This window comes from Nyctereutes procyonoides, unplaced genomic scaffold (genome assembly GCF_905146905.1).
Source record: "Nyctereutes procyonoides isolate TBG_1078 unplaced genomic scaffold, NYPRO_anot_genome, whole genome shotgun sequence".
In the NCBI taxonomy this organism is placed as follows: domain Eukaryota; kingdom Metazoa; phylum Chordata; class Mammalia; order Carnivora; family Canidae; genus Nyctereutes; species Nyctereutes procyonoides.
In genome coordinates this window covers 88,649,982-88,666,297 of record NW_026575140.1, presented here as the reverse complement: position 1 = coordinate 88,666,297, position 16,316 = coordinate 88,649,982, and the positions used below count along the sequence as shown (strand labels likewise).

Sequence of the window (16,316 nt, the reverse complement as noted above, 5' to 3'; positions counted from 1 at the left end):
GGGGGCGCCGCAGGACGCCCGGCTGCGCGGGGCGGGGGGCGCGGGGCGAGGGCGCAGGGCCGACCGCAGCGCCCCGGGGACCAGCGCCCCGCGACCCGCCAGTGCCGGGCGAGCCCGAGCGGCGGGCGGCCGGGAGACGCTGCGGCGGGCAGGGCACCGGGGGGCAGGGTACGGAGCTGGGCCGTGCGGGCCGCCCACCGGGTGCGGAGCGGCGCCGAGCAGCACCGCGAGCCAGCCCCGGCCTCCGGGCGGTGCAACGCACCGAGGCGCTTCGGCGGCTCCGGGCGGGGCGGGGGCGGGCGGCGTAGCCTCCAGCCGGGAGCGCCCGGGACGCCGCGCGCATGCGCTCGCCCAGCCGCTGTAGCCTTCGCAGCCCCGCCCCGGGAGCTGTGCTCACTGCGCACGCGCCCTGGCACACAGCGACGATCCGCGAGCTGTGCTCACTGCGCACGCGCCCTGGTACACAGCGATGACCCGGGAGCTGTGCTCACTGCGCACGCGCCCTGGTAGACAGCGCTGACCCGGGAGCTGTGCTCACTGCGCATGTGCGCTGGTAGACCGAGTGGCCGGTGGTTCCCTTAGTTGGCATGGCAGTCACGGCCTCTTTGCAGAACTGCGAGCCAGATGTGTCGTAAAATTAAATATCTGCGGATATCCTTCCCGGGCGCTCCTGTTTGGTTTCCCTCACTGCTTTGGCTCCTCGGGAAACGTCAGAACGTTCGAGCGCCAGCTGACACGCACGGGGAACGTCGGAGGCGGGCAAAGCTGACATCTAATACGGGGCGGACCCCATCTCCTCCTCCTTACGGCGTCCTCCCAGTTAAAGAAATAAGAGGAGAAAAACGCGAAGTTCTAACGTAATTGCGACCCCCGCGCTCCGCGCTAACCTCAGACGTCAGCCTGGGGAAGCGGCGCTCCTCCCGGCCGTCGGCCCGCCCCGTTCTCTGCGCCGGCGGCACAGGGCCCCGCCGATTGGCGGGCGGGCGGCACACGGCTGCGCGATGATTCGTCGGCGGGACGCTCCGCCCGCCGTGATTGGTCCGCGGCAGCGTCTCGGAGCGCGCGCGGGAGCGAGCTTTGAAAGTTGAGCAGCGCGGACGCTCGCCGGCTGCGGAGGGATCATGGTGGCGCTGCTGGGCCTGGGCACCGGCCTGCAGCCCTGGTGCCCGCTGGGTCTCAGCCCCGGTGAGGAGACGCGGCTGTGAGCTTCGGGGAGGCCGGGCTGCGGCGCCTCCCGGCCCGCCTGGGCGGGGGCGGGGGGCTCGGCGTCCGCGCCCTCGGGACGCAGGGGCCCCGTGTGGGGAGGGGCACGCGGGGGGGGGGGGGTGGCGGCCGGGCGTCGGCTTCCTTCCCGGGCTGCTGCGGCCTTCCCCTGCAGTGCCCCGGGGGCTCTCGACAGCGGCGCCCGCTCTGTGGCTTCGCGGAGCACTGGCTGCGGCGCTCGCGGTCGCTGTTGCGGGCGGACGTGTCGCGGCCGGGGCGGCGGCCGGGCGGCGGCGGTGCGGGTGGTGCCGGGGCGCGCCTCTGACGCTCGTGCGCACGACGGCCGCGGTCCCGGCCCGGGGCCCGCCCCTCAGGGCCTCCTCGCTCCCCCCAGGTGCTCCCCTCAGGTGCTCCCCTCAGATCCTCCCCTCAGGTCCTCCCCTTAGGTCCTCGTTCCCCTCCCCTCAGGGCCTCCCCTCAGGGCCTCCTCCCTCCCCTTAGGTCCTCCTCATTCCCCTCCCCTCAGGCCCGCCCCTCAGGGCCTCCTCGCTCCCCGGAGGTGCTCCCCTCAGATCCGCTCCTCCGCTGTGGTCCCCCCCCCCCCCCCCCGTCCGTCCGTCCTCCGCCACACATCACTGTATTCGGTTTTATTAGCTTCCTCGTAAGATTTCGCAAAGGGACATCGAGGCAGCCTTATTAACCTCGTTCCTTCGGATTGAGCTTGCGGGAAGGCCGTATGCTTCAGCCTCGGAAGCGCCGCTCCCCAGAACTGCTGGGTCTAGAAAGGCTTTTCCGGGCCGGGCCGAGGGGGGGGGGGCTGGGCTCGCACCCGGGAGCCTGCCTCTCTGCCTGTGCGGCCGCTGCTCTCTGTGTTTCAGGAGTAGTGACCAAACTCTTGGGGAGAGTAGGTGCAATAGGAAGAGGCTCGCCCCCGGATGTTTAGGACGGTCAGGGGATCCCTGGGTGGCGCAGCGGTTTGGCGCCTGCCTTTGGCCCAGGGCGCAATCCTGGAGACCCGGGATCGAGTCCCACGTCGGGCTCCCGGTGCATGGAGCCTGCTTCTCCCTCTGCCTGTGTCTCTGCTTCTCTCTCTCTCTCTCTCTCTCTCTCTCTCTCATAAATAAATAAAAATTAAAAAAAAAAAGGACCGTCACGCAGCCCCGCAGCGTCGGTTACAGTTTAAGGGAAGGATTTTGCCCTTTGCTGCGGCCTGGGTGGGGTGGGCCCGGGTCTTCTCTCTCTGAGCGGACCCCGAGCCCAGAGGTCGTGGATGCTCTACCTGCTCTGGGAGAGCCTCGCCTTGACCGCCCTTTCCTGCAGGATGGGTGGACATGGTTTGGGAAGCGGACTTCACGGAGGCCGAGCCCTTGGATCCTCGCGTGGAAGCAGAGATCTTAGAGACCGGGCTGAGCGCGTTCACTAAACTACATGAGGGCATCATGCCCTTTGCTACAGAAGAGCACAGCCCTGCAGAGGTGAGCCCCGGCCAGGAAGCTGGCCGTCCGCGGGTGTCAGCGGGGGACGGGAGGCAGCGCTGGCCTGAGCGCAGCCACCTGCACTCGCGGTTCCTGACGAGTGGGGCAGGAAGAGCATAACGCATGTGGCCCGTGTGCTGTCAAACCCTGGCGGCTGCTGGTTAAGTGGGGAATTACAGGTTCAGTTTTAGGCTTTTGCACATGAGCTCCTGTTAGGGCATTGTCGCAGAGAAGTCCCTGGCATGCGCATTGGAAGACCCGGAGGGAAGTGCAAGTTCAGCAGCCTGGCTGGGCAAGCCCTCTGATCCCGGGTACAGCAATGCGGAATGGGGGGTGGGGGGGTGGGGGGGCGTGAGGAAGAGGCCAGGACAGGCCGGGTCGGGTCGGGACAGGACTGCTGGTGGCCTGCAGGCAAGCACTCGAGTGAGGAGCGCTGATCCGAAGACAGGGAAGAGCCAGGCACCAGTGCTGCGAGGTCGTGGGCAGGCGGAGTCCTGACACGGGCACTTGGGCCACAGGTCGTTGGATCGTCCCTGGTGACCTATGAGGTCACAGTTCCTCATGAGGGGGTAGAGCTGAGGTAGCACTAGGAGTGAGGAGGTGGGCAGTCTGCGGCGCTGCAGCCACGGGGCGCGTCTGGGCCGGCGCTGTGTGAGCCATCCCTCGGGGGAGCCTGACCGCAAGCAGATGCCCACCTTCCCGCCGGACTACGGTTTCCGGGGCGCAGTGAGAGCGAGATGGTGGCCCCACAGCAGCAGATGAACGCCGTGCAGCTGGTGCTCTAGCAGCGATACTCTGTGCCCACCACCTCATCCGGCTGCTCAAGTGCAAGCGGAACAGCCTCCCCAACTCCCCGGCCTGCAAGCATGAGCAGCGCCACTGGGACTGCCACGAGCACCTTGACTGCCTGATGCGCCGTGAAGGAGTTTGAGCGGAACGGCAGCTGCTCCAGTGGAAGAAGCAGCGGGAGCAGAGGGAGGCGACAGATGTGGCCAGAGGCCAGGGAGCTGGGGAGGCGGCCCCCGAGATAGTCCTGTAGTGGACCCGCCCCCACCCTGTGGACCAGTTGATCAATAATAGCCTCCAGGCCCATCAGCCAGAAAAAAGAAAAAGAGTGAGGAGATAACCGCTATAAAGGTAGGAGGGGGTCTTCTAGAAGTTTCACCGTGGAAGAGTACACCGTGGAAGAATGTGCTTCTGTAAAGTGGCACATGCTAAGCAGAGTGGCCAAGCCAAGGCATTACCTGCTACTTTCCCCGTCTTCAGGGAAGCAGGAAGTACAAGATCTGATTTCTTGAACTTTCATGGGCCTGTGTTTTTTAAAGATACTCCAGGATAAACCATATGTAGTTCCTGCTGTCTTTGGTTTGTAGAAATAACCCATTTCCTCTTCATTTGTTTAATTGGCAAAACATGGAACGATGATATAATTATTAAAATTGTGGTTTATAGTTTAGGGTGTATTTCCTTTCTCACTTAGGCCTCTCCTGAAATCTGAGGGCTAAACTTTCAGCTATTTCCTTTCCTGCTCTCATTGCCCATAAAGCATTTAAATTTAAGTAAATGGCTCTGATTTCTTTAGTTAGTAACTTGTGATAAATGGTTTTGTGTACATTTAACAGATAGAGGAGTAACTTGTCTGAGTAAACACTAATATAGGGTGTCCCAAAGGTCTTAGTATAGTTTTTAGCTATGATAATTTCAGAAATACATATGCTTCAAACCTATCCACAAATTATTTTTGAAAATTTAATTATTTAAATTTATTACATACTTATTTATCTTTGTAATTTTGAATACTGCATTTTGATTTTTCGTTTCTATCCCTTTGAAGATTTATAGTTGGGAATCAAGTTGGTCTGTTATATATATATGTGTGTGTGTGTGTGTGTGTGTGTATATATATATATATATATATATTTTTTTTTTTTTAAGGTACTAAATACTTGGAAAAATCAAATAACAAGAGATTTTCCCATTCTCTAATTCTTGGCTTTTATGTTTCTTCCTCCACCCAGAGCATTTGGTCCTTCTTCATTGAGAACCGAGTTTCTCACAGGGCACTGGTGGCATTGTTCTATCACTTTGTTCAAGCCGTTCATACGAGAAGCGTCAGTGTGCAGTGTCGACAGTATGGCCTTCATGCTGCCGGGCTTTATTTTCTGTTGCTGGAAGTACCAGGTATGTGTATTCAATATGGTAGGATAAAATATATTTTTGTTTTAAGTTTTTACATTTTGAACCCTTATATTTTGTTTTCTCACTTCTAAAATGGAGCAGTGGTAACCCATCTCGCGGAATTTTTCTGAGTATTAAATGAGAGTAAGTCTGTAAAATACATGGCACGTTACAGGTGTTCGAGAAATATCTTTCCCTTGTTTTCTTTAAATGTGTTTGTTTTCTAACGTGGTGTGTCTGTAACCTAATGCAGTTAATCTGAGAGAGGTAAGGCTCGAGGGAGATTGTTTTCAAGCTACAGAAGCTCCATTCCTACCCACCCCCACCTAGTATAAAAATCTGATACTGCCCACTCGTCTCCTGACTCCCCGTCCAGGCTGAGAAAGACTGCTGGGCAGTCCCTGTGTTACATATCTCTCTCCTATGCAGATATGGAGAAACAGTTTACCGTACTAAGAAAGAAAGCGTGAGAATCACTAGTAATGCTTGATGAAGGAAAGCGTAGGAAGGTAGTGTGTTGATGAGCACTGTTCTACTTCTTTTACTGTCAGAGCACTCAGGTGGCTGTTCCTCCTGTGAGCAATAAAGGAGTCCCCACCCAAACCCAAGGCAAGAGAGGATGGAACATGGAGGGGGATGCAGTGGAGAACATAGTTACTGTTTGTCATTGTTTACATAAATTCATTTGTAAGAAATTTTAAGGATTTATCCCATATGATTTGGAAATTGCTTAAAAGACATATAAAGCCTTGAACATTATTTTGTATTTTTTTTTTTAAGATTTTAATCATTTATTCATGAGAGACACAGAGAGAGAGGCAGAGACACAGGCAGAGGGAGAAGCAGGCTCCCTGTAGGGAGCCCGACGCGGGACTCCATCCTGGGTCCCCAGAATCACACCCCAGGCTGAAGGCGGCGCCAAACCACTGGGCTATTGAGGCTGCCCTATTTTGTATTATCGTTAAAGTTACCAATAACGACTGTTGAAATAAGTTCTTAAAGACTTTGGTCTTGCTAAGCAGAGTCTCAGGTCTAACCGAGCTGTCTCACAGAAAAATGATGGTTTTAGGAACTCAAAAGTTTTATTTTTCTCCTCCCTTGCTCGATGCAGTTCCTTCTGATTAAGGTTGAGATGTATGCCAAAGTGAAGAGTGAAGAGTGTTGCTCATCGTAGGCCACTTGCAGTTTTCCAGCAAGACGTGTTCCTGCCAATTACCTTCTGTTTTTAAATGTATCTGGATTATGTTTGGGATACTGTTGATACTTAATTTTTAATCACACTGTGCTCTTTTTCAAGATTGTTTGGTTATTCTAGTCCCTTGTATTTCCATGTAAATTGTAGAATTTACATGGAATTCCATGTAATTGTAAATTGCATGTCGATGTCTACCCCAAAAAAGGCTTCTGGGATTTTGATAGCGCACTGACTCTGTAGATCAATTTGGGGAGTGTTGCTGTCTAAACAACATTAGGTCTTCCAATCCATGAGCACAACGTGCCTTTCCATTTATTTGGGTTTTCTCTAATTTGTTTGAATGATATTTTATACTTTTAAATGTAGAATTCTTGCGCTTATTTGGTTAGATTTATTCATAAGTATTTTATTTTTTCCATGCTATTGTAGATGAAATTGCTTTCTCAATTTCATTTTCAGATTGCTTACCTGTAATGTCTAGAAGTACAATTCATTATTAAGTGTAGTTGATGTACAATGTCACATTAATTTCCGGCGTACAATATAGTGGTGGGAGAAGTCTATAGATAAGTCTGTACCTTATGCTGTGCTCAGTACAAGTGAGGTTATCATCTGTCACCATACAGTGTTGTTACAGTACCATCGAGTATATTCCCCATGCTATGCCTTGGATCCCCATGACTTAGTCTGTAACTGGAGGCCTTCCACTTCCCTGCATCCATTTTGCCCATCTTCAACCCCTCAAGCAACTACCAGTTTGTTCTCTGTATTTATTGGTTTGTTTTAGCTTTGTTTTGTTTTATAATTTTCACATATATGTGAAATCATGTGGTATTTGTCTTTCTCTGATTTCACTTAGCACACTATCCTCTAGGTCCATCCATGTTGTTGCAAATGTCAGGATTTCATTCTTTTTTGCAGCTGAGTAACATTCTATTTTATGTATATCCCCTATCTTTATTCATTCATCTGTCAATGGACAGTTGGGTTGGGCTACTTCCATATCTTGACTGTTGTAAATAATGCTGCAGTAAACATAGGAGTACATATATATTTTTGAACTAATAGTGTTCTTCTTCGGTAAGATACCCAGTAGTGGAATGGAATTAAGATCCATTATGGTATTTGTTTTTAATTTTTTTGAGGAACTTCCATGCTATTTTCTTTCCACAGTGGCTATACCAATATTCCCACCAACAGCGCATGAAAGTTCCTCTTTTCCCACACCTTTGCCAACATTTGTCATTTCTTGTCTTTTTGATTTTAGCCATTGTGACAGGTATGAGGTAATAGCTCATTGTGGTTTTGATTTGCATTTCCCTGATGACTAGTAATTTGAGCATCTTTTCAAGGGCTTGTTGACCATTTGTCTTTTTTTGAAAACTGTTCTATTCAGATCCTCTCCCCTTTAATTAGAGAAGTACAATTGATTTTTTTATTACTGATCTTATACCCTGAAACTTTGCTGAACTCATCTATTGTTACTGGTAGGATTTTCTATGTATAAGGTTATATCATCTGTGAGTAAACATAATTTTACTTCGTCCTTTCCAGTTTAGGTGCCTTTTATTTCTTTTTCTTGACTAATTGCCCTGATGAGGACCTCCAGTATAGTGCTGAGCAGAAGTCAGGAGGTGGGCATCTTGTCTTATTCCTGATCTCAGGAGGAAAACTTTCAGTCTTTTGCCCTTAAGTATGTTATATGCCGTGGGTGTTTTGAGGTTTACCTTTATGATACTGTTATTTCTAATTTGTTGAGTATTTTATTATGAAAGGACTGTGTGTTGCCAGATTCTGTTAGCTAATATTTTATTGAAGATTTTTGCATCTGTATTTACAAGGGATATCTTTTTTGATAAGCTTTTGTCTGATTTGAGTTTCAGGATAATACCAGTCTCATGTAGAATGAGTTGAGTAGTGTTCTTGCCTTTTTTGTATCTTGGAAGTTTGTGAAGAAGGGGTCGTTTTTCTGCCTTAAATTTTTGTAGATTTCAATAACAAAAGCCATCTGGATCTGCAGGTTTTTTTTGAAAGTTTTGTTTGTATAATCTATAGTGATATGTCCCCTTTCATGTCTGATTGGTAATTTATATTTCTTTTGTTGTTGTTTTCATCATCTAAAAAAAGTTCCATTAAATTGTATTGACCATTTCAAAGAACCTGCTTGTGATGTTATTGATTATACTGTGTTCTTGTGGCACCTGGGTGGCTCAGTCGGTTAAGCATCCCACTCTTGGTTTCAGCTCAGGCCATGATCTCAGAGTCGTGGGATTGAGCCCCACATCAGGCTCTGAGCTTAGCACAGAGTCTGCTTGAGAAATTTGTTCCCTCCCTCTCCTTCCCTCTCTGCCACTCTCTCTACTTATGTTTGAGCACTTGCTCGCTTGCTTGCTCTCTTTCATAAATAAAATCCTTTAAAAAGAGATGACTTCATGATAGCCTAGCCTATACACTAATGAATGAATCTTTATCTTTTTTTATGGCATACAGTATTAACAGTCACATTCATAGTGCAGTATTGGAAACATTGTTACATGATTATTTCCCTTCAAATAGTGTTCTAATTATGTTTTGATAGGCAGTTAACTGTTAGATTAACTTTTTCCTTTTGAGGCTTGTTTTAAAGCTTTGTTGGAGCAGATATGAAATAACCTTTACTCTGGAGCTAGTTTAGCCCAGGTGTTTAAGGTTTCAGCATCGGCTGTCCAGAACTCAAATATTTCTCAACCCTGTGTGGGTTATGAAAATTATTCATCTTCGAGCTCCTTGGAGGTGGTTTTTTGCCTACCCTCATGGAGTTTTACCTCTTCGTGCTTATCTTCTGCCCTATGGAGATCTCTGAAGCTTTTTTCCTGTGTAGCTTCCTCTTTTCTAGCCCTTGCCTTTTTGACTCTGATTTCTGTGTTCTCAGCTTAGACCGTCATAATGTACTTAGGGCCACCATTTTCTGCTGTTGTCCAGAAATTGCCTCAAAACATGAAACTGGGACAATTTTAGTGTTTACCTCATTTATTTTTGTTCTTCAGAGATTGTTTTTCTATGCTGCCTATTGCACTGTGTCTTTTTTTTTTTTTTAAGATTTTATTTATTCATAAGAGACAGAGAGAGGCAGAGACACAGGCAGAGGGAGAAGCAGGCTACCTGCGGGAAACACAATGCAGGACTCGATCCCGGGACTCCAGGATCATGCCCTGAGCTGAAGACAGACACTCAACCAATGAGCTGTCCAGGCATCCCTTGCTCCGTGTCTTAAGAGGATTATTTTATACATTTTTGTCCAGTTTTATAGTTTATGGTGGCATGAAAAATATAAAGCCAGTTACTCCCTGGTCAGATACGTTTATCTTATTTATTTCTTCTTCTTATTTATTTCTCATCTCCTGAGGCTGAAGTTGAATGGTACTTATTTGCTAAAGGGTCATTGTTTAGAGTTCATGATAAGCTCATTTTTACTTATTAATTTTTCATCTGTTGTTATCGACTTATTTTAAGGCATTTTAATCTAACCCACTTATTCTTTATAAATAGGCAGTGTAGCAAATCAGGTGTTCCACCAAGTGATGTTTGACAAATGTGTTCAGATTCTAAAGAAGAGCTGGCCTCAAGAATCTAACTTGAATCGGAAAAGAAAGAAAGAGCAGACTAAGAATTCAGAGGCAAATCCAAGAGGGAGTAGGAAAAGAGGAAAGCCACCCAGAAAAGAAGATATTGAGGTAAGAAGTAAGTGGAATAATACAACATATCTGTACCAACAAATGATTGTGATTTAAGAATTAACTTTATATTAAAATATGGCTTTTGGCATCATGATTTTAACCAAATGATCCTAAAGTATCATCGACTATCTAGTATGACCTTAAGTTGCTTCTCAGGCTTTATGTATTACTGAGGATACCTGTCATGTTTCCATCCTCCCCGTAATCTTTTGCCATCCTTGTTCCCAGGTGTGCTTGGCAACAACCAAACAGGTATATTTGCCACATTATCTTACTGTCATTAGAGAGGAAGATTCAAGTATTTTGAGGGCTCATGTCCATAACAGTGTATCAGAATAACATTAATTCCAAATTCTTGTGTGATGGCTGGGTAGAATGGTGGGCATTCTTTGACAGGAAAACTTCTAAGAAACATAAGAATTCCCACTGACACAAAGATACAGAGCTAGAAACTCCTGTGCAGTCATCTAGTCCAATGATTCATTGTTCTGCTGTGGAGACAGAGCAGTTAGGGGACCTGATCAGGTCACATCACTTCAGCAATTCAGCAACCACCTGAGTTTAGCTAGACTTGATCTGAGTTCATTGAAAATCATGGGACAGAGTGTTAGGCATTACTCTGCAGTTGCCTGTACGTTTCTTTATAATCTAGGTGGATGAAATAGAAGAACAGGAAGATGAAGAAAGTATTTGTTTTTCTGCCCAAGACCTTTGTCAAATCCGAAATGCCATCTTTCACCTTTTGAAGAATTTTTTAAGGCTTCTGTCCAAATTTTCCCTGAAAGAAAAGCCACAGTGTATACAGAATTGTATAGAAGTAAGTGAGAATTCCAAAAAACCTTGGGGCAACCTAAAAGGGCAGAGAGAATGGCTAATACTTAGTGAGTAAGGAAAAATCAGGTCTCTTCTTGGTATCTGTTTTGCAGGTCTTTGTTGCGTTGACTAAATTTGAACCAATTCTTCATGAATTTCATGTGACACAGGCCAGGTGAGCCACTAATTCTTCCAATAGTAAAATTTAAATATAGTGTAAGAAATTATGCTCTAGCAGAAGTATAAATGCCATTTTATCCTAATTGGCACACAAGTAGAATTTCTTCGTTTGAATGTGGTTTATTATAGGGTTATGGAAGATTCTGAGTAAAGTCATAACCATTGACCAATCTTTTGCCTTTTTTCTTTAGAAACCTTAACCAAGCTAAATACGTACCAGAACTGGCCTATCATGGATTGTATTTGCTATGCTCCCCATTTCATGGAGAAGGAGATAAGGTAAAAGAGACAAGGATTTAATTTAGTTACTAGTTGAATTGAAAACATCTGAATCATCTGAACCATTGGCAGCATTTGGTTTAACACCATTTTATTTATTTATATATTTAAGGTTTATTTATTTATTCATGAGAGACACAGGCTGAGGGAGAAGCAGGCTCCATGCAGGGACCCCAATGTGGGACTCGATCCTGAAACTTCAGGATCATGCCTGGGTCAATGGCAGGTGCTCAACCACTGAGCCACCCAGGCATCCTGCCATTTTAATTTAGCAAGTCATTTTCATGACCTTATATATTCATGAAATATTATATATTTCATGACCTTATATATATATTCGTAGCATAAAAAGCATCACCATTTCTATTTGCTACCTGTTCTTCATAACCAAACTGATAATTCAAATAATTGGAAGCCATGGCAGATTTTTGTTAGGTTTCATACAAAATATGATTCCAGTGTGAATTAGGTAGGAAGAACATTGAACAAAGTGTTACTTTTAGAGAAACAGTCACCAGATTGTTCTCAAAAGAGACATTTGTGGAATTTTCAAGTTTTCCTTGGCAAGTTTCATGTGCACTTCAGTATTTCTATTAGTCTTTTTAGTTGAGAATTCTACAGAAATATTACTGATATCATTCCTAGTTAGTATTCACATATGGATTTTCCTCCCAGAGTTACCTTAACATTATCACCGTCTAAACATTGGAGTTAGGGTGTTCAAGCATTATGGTGTTACTAAACTTGGATGTCATGAATAAAACAAGATTTTTACAAAAAAAAAAATGTGATAAGACTGCAGTGGCTGTTGACTTTTGGTGTCTGTGCTACACTTAATTTCCCGGGCAGGTCACGTGGTGATTAAGAAGCAGGTTAAAGGGGCACCTGGGTGGCTCCCTTGGTTAATTGTGCTGACTCTTGGTTTCAGGTCAGCTTGTAATCTCAGTCCTGGGATCAAGCCACTCTTTGGTTTTGGTGCTCAGCGTGGAGTCTGCTTGTCCCTCTTCCTCTGCTCTTCCTCTCTTTTTCTCTTTCATAAATAAATCATAAGAAAAAGAAAAAAAAACAAGTAGGTTCAGGGTTTTTGGGCAGGTTGTATACATCTTTGGTGAACTCTGGGTCCACCCCGTCAGCTGTACTTCCTTGTATCAGTTTTTCCAAAGCCTCAGTCTCCTCAGAGGGTTGTCAGGAGAAGGAAATGGAAGGTTGCCTGTCAGATACAGAGCACCATGCCTGTTTAGAAAACATGTTTTATAATTTATTATACCATTTTATAATTTATTTTATAATTTATTATGTTTTATAATTTATTATACCGTTATCATTTCTGTGTTTAAAATATGATGAGTTAGAATTCACATGAGTGAGTGCTTTCAGTTTCCATGTTCTTTATAACATTTGTAAAGGTTAGCTGGATGGGGAAATTTATGCCTTTACATCTGCAGTGTCTTTCAAGTTGTATTTTTTAACTGTGAGACTGTTGATTTAATTTTAGACAATGTTGATTTTAGCCTGACCCATAATCAGTTAGTTGACTTTGGACAATTCACTTTTGGAGGCTCTTTTATTAGGTATAAAGTGGAAATAATAATATGTATAAAATGGAAATGCCTCGCTTACCTTTTACAGTTGTGATGTTTAAGATTAAATACAGTAAAATCAGGCAGCCCGAGTGGCTCAGCGGTTTAGCACCACCTTCAGCCCAGGGCCTGATCGTGGAGACCCGGGATCGAGTCCCACGTCGGGCTCCCTGCGTGGAGCCTGCTTCTCCCTCTGCCTGTGTCTCTGCCTCTCTTTCTCTGTGTCTATCATGAATAAATAAATAAAATCTTAAAAAAAAAAGGCAGTAAAATCTAGTAATATATATGAATGTACTTAACCTGATACCTACCACATATGTGGTTTTCAGTACACGTTATTTACAGGATGAATGAATTAATTGAGTAAATTATATGAGGTGTATATTGGAAGGTGCATTGTAAACTTCAGGTAAAATACAAGTGTAAAGTACCATTCTTCCCTTGTTCTATAAGAGATTATCAGCAATTTTTTTTGCCATTTAGAAGTGACAATCCTCTATTTGCCCTAATTTCAGGGCTATAGTTTGAGGGAGTAAGGAGAGAAACTAGGTGATATTCCTATCATTATGTATAAGCAATGTTTTCACAGTTTCCATCCTATGTTTATTAAATACTTAGTAACTGTCCAAGAAATGCATTTCTAGTGTTCCCCTAAAACTTTCAATCCAACGTATCTTCACACAGCTTGACGTGGTTTACTGTGGTCTGCATCACTGCCTTTGAGGTCCTTGGATTCTTTGTCATGCCTTAAATAGAATTTTCTTCTTTCTTCCAGGTTATAAGTTGTATTTTCCATCAAATGCTAAATGTGATATTAATGTTAGGAGCAGGTGAAGGAGTCCATCACGCTCCCCTTACTATTACAACATCAGTCATCAACAGTAGAAACCAGGCAGTCCAGTTCATCAGGTGAGGTGCACACGGATTGGCTTTTCACTCTATCACTCTCCCTTAAGTCTCCTGGGTCCTGTACTAACAGATTTCTGACACCTAATGAAAACTAACAGATTTCTGGCCTGTTGTGGTTTGTGGCCCCCTCTTGTTCGTGTGGCCCACATCACTATTGGTAGCCTCTGCACTGGGACATTGTTGAGGGTTACAGAGTCTGTAATTTCAGGGGCCAGCACTGACCTCCAGCTTGATTCTCATCAGCCTGTAAGGTCAGGCTCTGAGGAATGACATTTGGCTTCTCCTCTGTTTTATCATCATCTCAGTGTTTGCCTTTCTTACAAGTCTGCCTCTTCCTTTCCTTTTTGTATTTCTGTCTTCTCTGAGTCTCTTTCTCTTTGTTCCTTGCCACTTTTTCCTTGTTTCTTCTCACTTTTCTATTCCCCTCTTCCTACAGACCATACTTCCTAAAAAAGAAGATTTAAGTCAATTTTTACTTCTTTAGTAATAATTGATAGACCATTTTTTCCGTCAGAATCACATAGCTCTACCTAAAAAGTTCCATGTCTCAGCTTTATTAGGGAAGACATATTTGCTATGTCATTGGCTATTCTTTCCCTCCTTTATTGAATATTTGGCACGCATTGTGGAGGTGGTGGAAAGATGTGGTAAGTATATGAGAGCATACATGACTACAGGCATGTGGGATATAGTGTAGTTGGAGATGTGGGGAATGAGTGGTGGAATCCAGGTATAGGCTGTCATCTGATGATTAAATATCTCTCATGAGGGATTTTTTTAAAACATTAAATAACTAAGTTGCTTTAAGTGTAGACAACCATTTTGATTCTTCCGTGATAGTTCGTGATGTCTCCAGTTGCAGTAGCATCCATAAAATGGTATAGATAAGCACTAAAGATGGGTCAGATCTGGGCATTACAATAATAATCTTCTGGGGTGCCTGGCTGGCTCAGTTGGAAGAGAGTGTGACTCTTGATCTCGGGGTCATGGGTTCGAGCCCACAGTGGGGGTAGAGAGTACTAAAATAAATAAGTTAACTTAAGAAAGATACAGTAATCTTGGGTTGAAGTTTGAAGTCAGAGCCTTTTAAATGGGAGCATATCACTGAGTTACCACAAGGTGGTGCTGCGTCTTACTATTATTTACCCCAAAAGGATTTTTTATATATATATTTTTTTTTTTTTATAAATTAATTTTTATTGGTGTTCAATTTACCAACATACAGAATAACACCCAGTGCTCATCCCGTCAAGTGTACCCCTCAGTGCCCGTCACCCATTCACCCCCACCCCCCACCCTCCTCCCCCTCCACCACCCCCAGTTCATTTCCCAGAGTTAGGAGTCTCTATGTTCTGTCTCCCTTTCTGATATTTCTCACACATTTCTTCTCCCTTCCCTTATATTCCCTTTCGCTATTATTCATATTCCCCAAATGAATGAGAACATACACTGTTTGTCCTTCTCCGGTTACTGTGGCCAAGTTCAAAAAGGGTGTTGCCTGAGTTCTTCTCTGGGATTTTGATGGAATCTTGTCTCACATTTAGATCTTTCATCTATTTTGAGTTTATCTTTGTGTATGGTGCAAGAGAGTGGTCCAGTTTCATTCTTCTGCATGTGGATGTCCAATTTTCCCAGCACCATTTATTGAAGAGACTGTCTTTCTTCTAGTGGATCGTCTTTCCTCCTTTATCGTATATTAGTTGAGCATAAAGTTCAGGGTCCACTTCTGGGTTCTCTGTTCTGTTCCATTGATCTATATGTCTGTTTTTGTGCCAGTACCACACTGTCTTGATGAACACAGCTTTGTAGTACAACCTGAAATCTGGCATTGTGATGCCCCCAGATATGGTTTTCTTTTTTTAAAATTCCCCTGGCTGTTTGGGGTCTTTTCTGATTCCACACAAATCTTAAAATAATTTGTTCTAAGTCTCTGAAGAAAGTCCATGGTATTTTGATAGGGATTGCATTATACGTGTAAATTGCCCTGGGTAACATTGACATTTTCACAATATTAATTCTGCCAATCCATGAGCATGGAATATTTTTCCAACTCTTTGTGTCTTCCTCAATTTCTTTCAGAAGTGTTCTGTAGTTTTTAGGGTATATTTTGAGAACCATTTGAATGGTAAATGGTTCTCCAACCTTTTATTTTCAGGTTGTAGGTGTCCTTCTGTCTAAAATGAGTCTCTTGTAGACAGCAAATAGATGGGTCCTGTTTTTTTATCCAGTCTGAAACTCTGCGCCTTTTGATGGGGTCATTAAGCCCATTCATGTTCAGAGTTACTTGAACTTCTTCTTAAAGGGGAGTTTTAAGAGTCCCCCTTAAAATTTCTTGCAGAGCTGGTTTGGAGGTCACATATTCTTTCAGTTCCTGCCTGTCTTGGAAGCTCTTTATCTCTCCTTCCATTTTGAATGAGAGCCTTGCTGGATAAAGTATTCTTGGTTGCATGTTCTTCTCATTTAGGACCCTGAATATATCCTGCCAGCCCTTTCTGGCCTGCCAGGTCTCTGTGGAGAGGTCTGCTGTTACCCTAATATTCCTCCCCATGAAAGTCAGGGACTTCTTGTCTCTTGCTGCTTTAAGGATCTTCTCTTTATCTTTGGAATTTGCAAGCTTCACTATTAGATGTCGAGGTGTTGAACGGTTTTTATTGATTTTAGGGGGGGATCTCTCTATTTCCTGGATCTGAATGCCTGTTTCCCTTCCCAGATTGGGAAAGTTTTCAGCTAGGATTTGTTCAAATACATATTCTGGCCCTCTGTCCCTTTCGGCGCCCTCGGGAACCCC

At 45.0% G+C, this 16,316-nt stretch overlaps 1 protein-coding gene and 1 pseudogene across 2 annotated transcripts in view; both read left to right on the top strand.

Moving 5' to 3' along the window:
• The first annotated feature begins 1,025 nt into the window (after positions 1-1,025).
• The window catches only part of NCAPD3 (non-SMC condensin II complex subunit D3), a 63,954-nt gene continuing 48,663 nt past the window's right edge, over positions 1,026-16,316 (top strand). For both annotated transcript variants that reach the window (XM_055305185.1, XM_055305184.1), the window contains exons 1-8: positions 1,026-1,185; positions 2,524-2,678; positions 4,697-4,859; positions 9,580-9,764; positions 10,420-10,584; positions 10,694-10,755; positions 10,952-11,039; positions 13,395-13,528. In XM_055305185.1, the coding sequence (XP_055161160.1) occupies positions 1,122-1,185; positions 2,524-2,678; positions 4,697-4,859; positions 9,580-9,764; positions 10,420-10,584; positions 10,694-10,755; positions 10,952-11,039; positions 13,395-13,528 (1,016 nt within the window). In that variant the 5' untranslated portion in view covers positions 1,026-1,121. The remainder of the gene's footprint in view (positions 1,186-2,523; positions 2,679-4,696; positions 4,860-9,579; positions 9,765-10,419; positions 10,585-10,693; positions 10,756-10,951; positions 11,040-13,394; positions 13,529-16,316) is intronic.
• LOC129497815 (NADH dehydrogenase [ubiquinone] 1 beta subcomplex subunit 7-like) lies at positions 2,921-3,717 on the top strand (annotated as a pseudogene).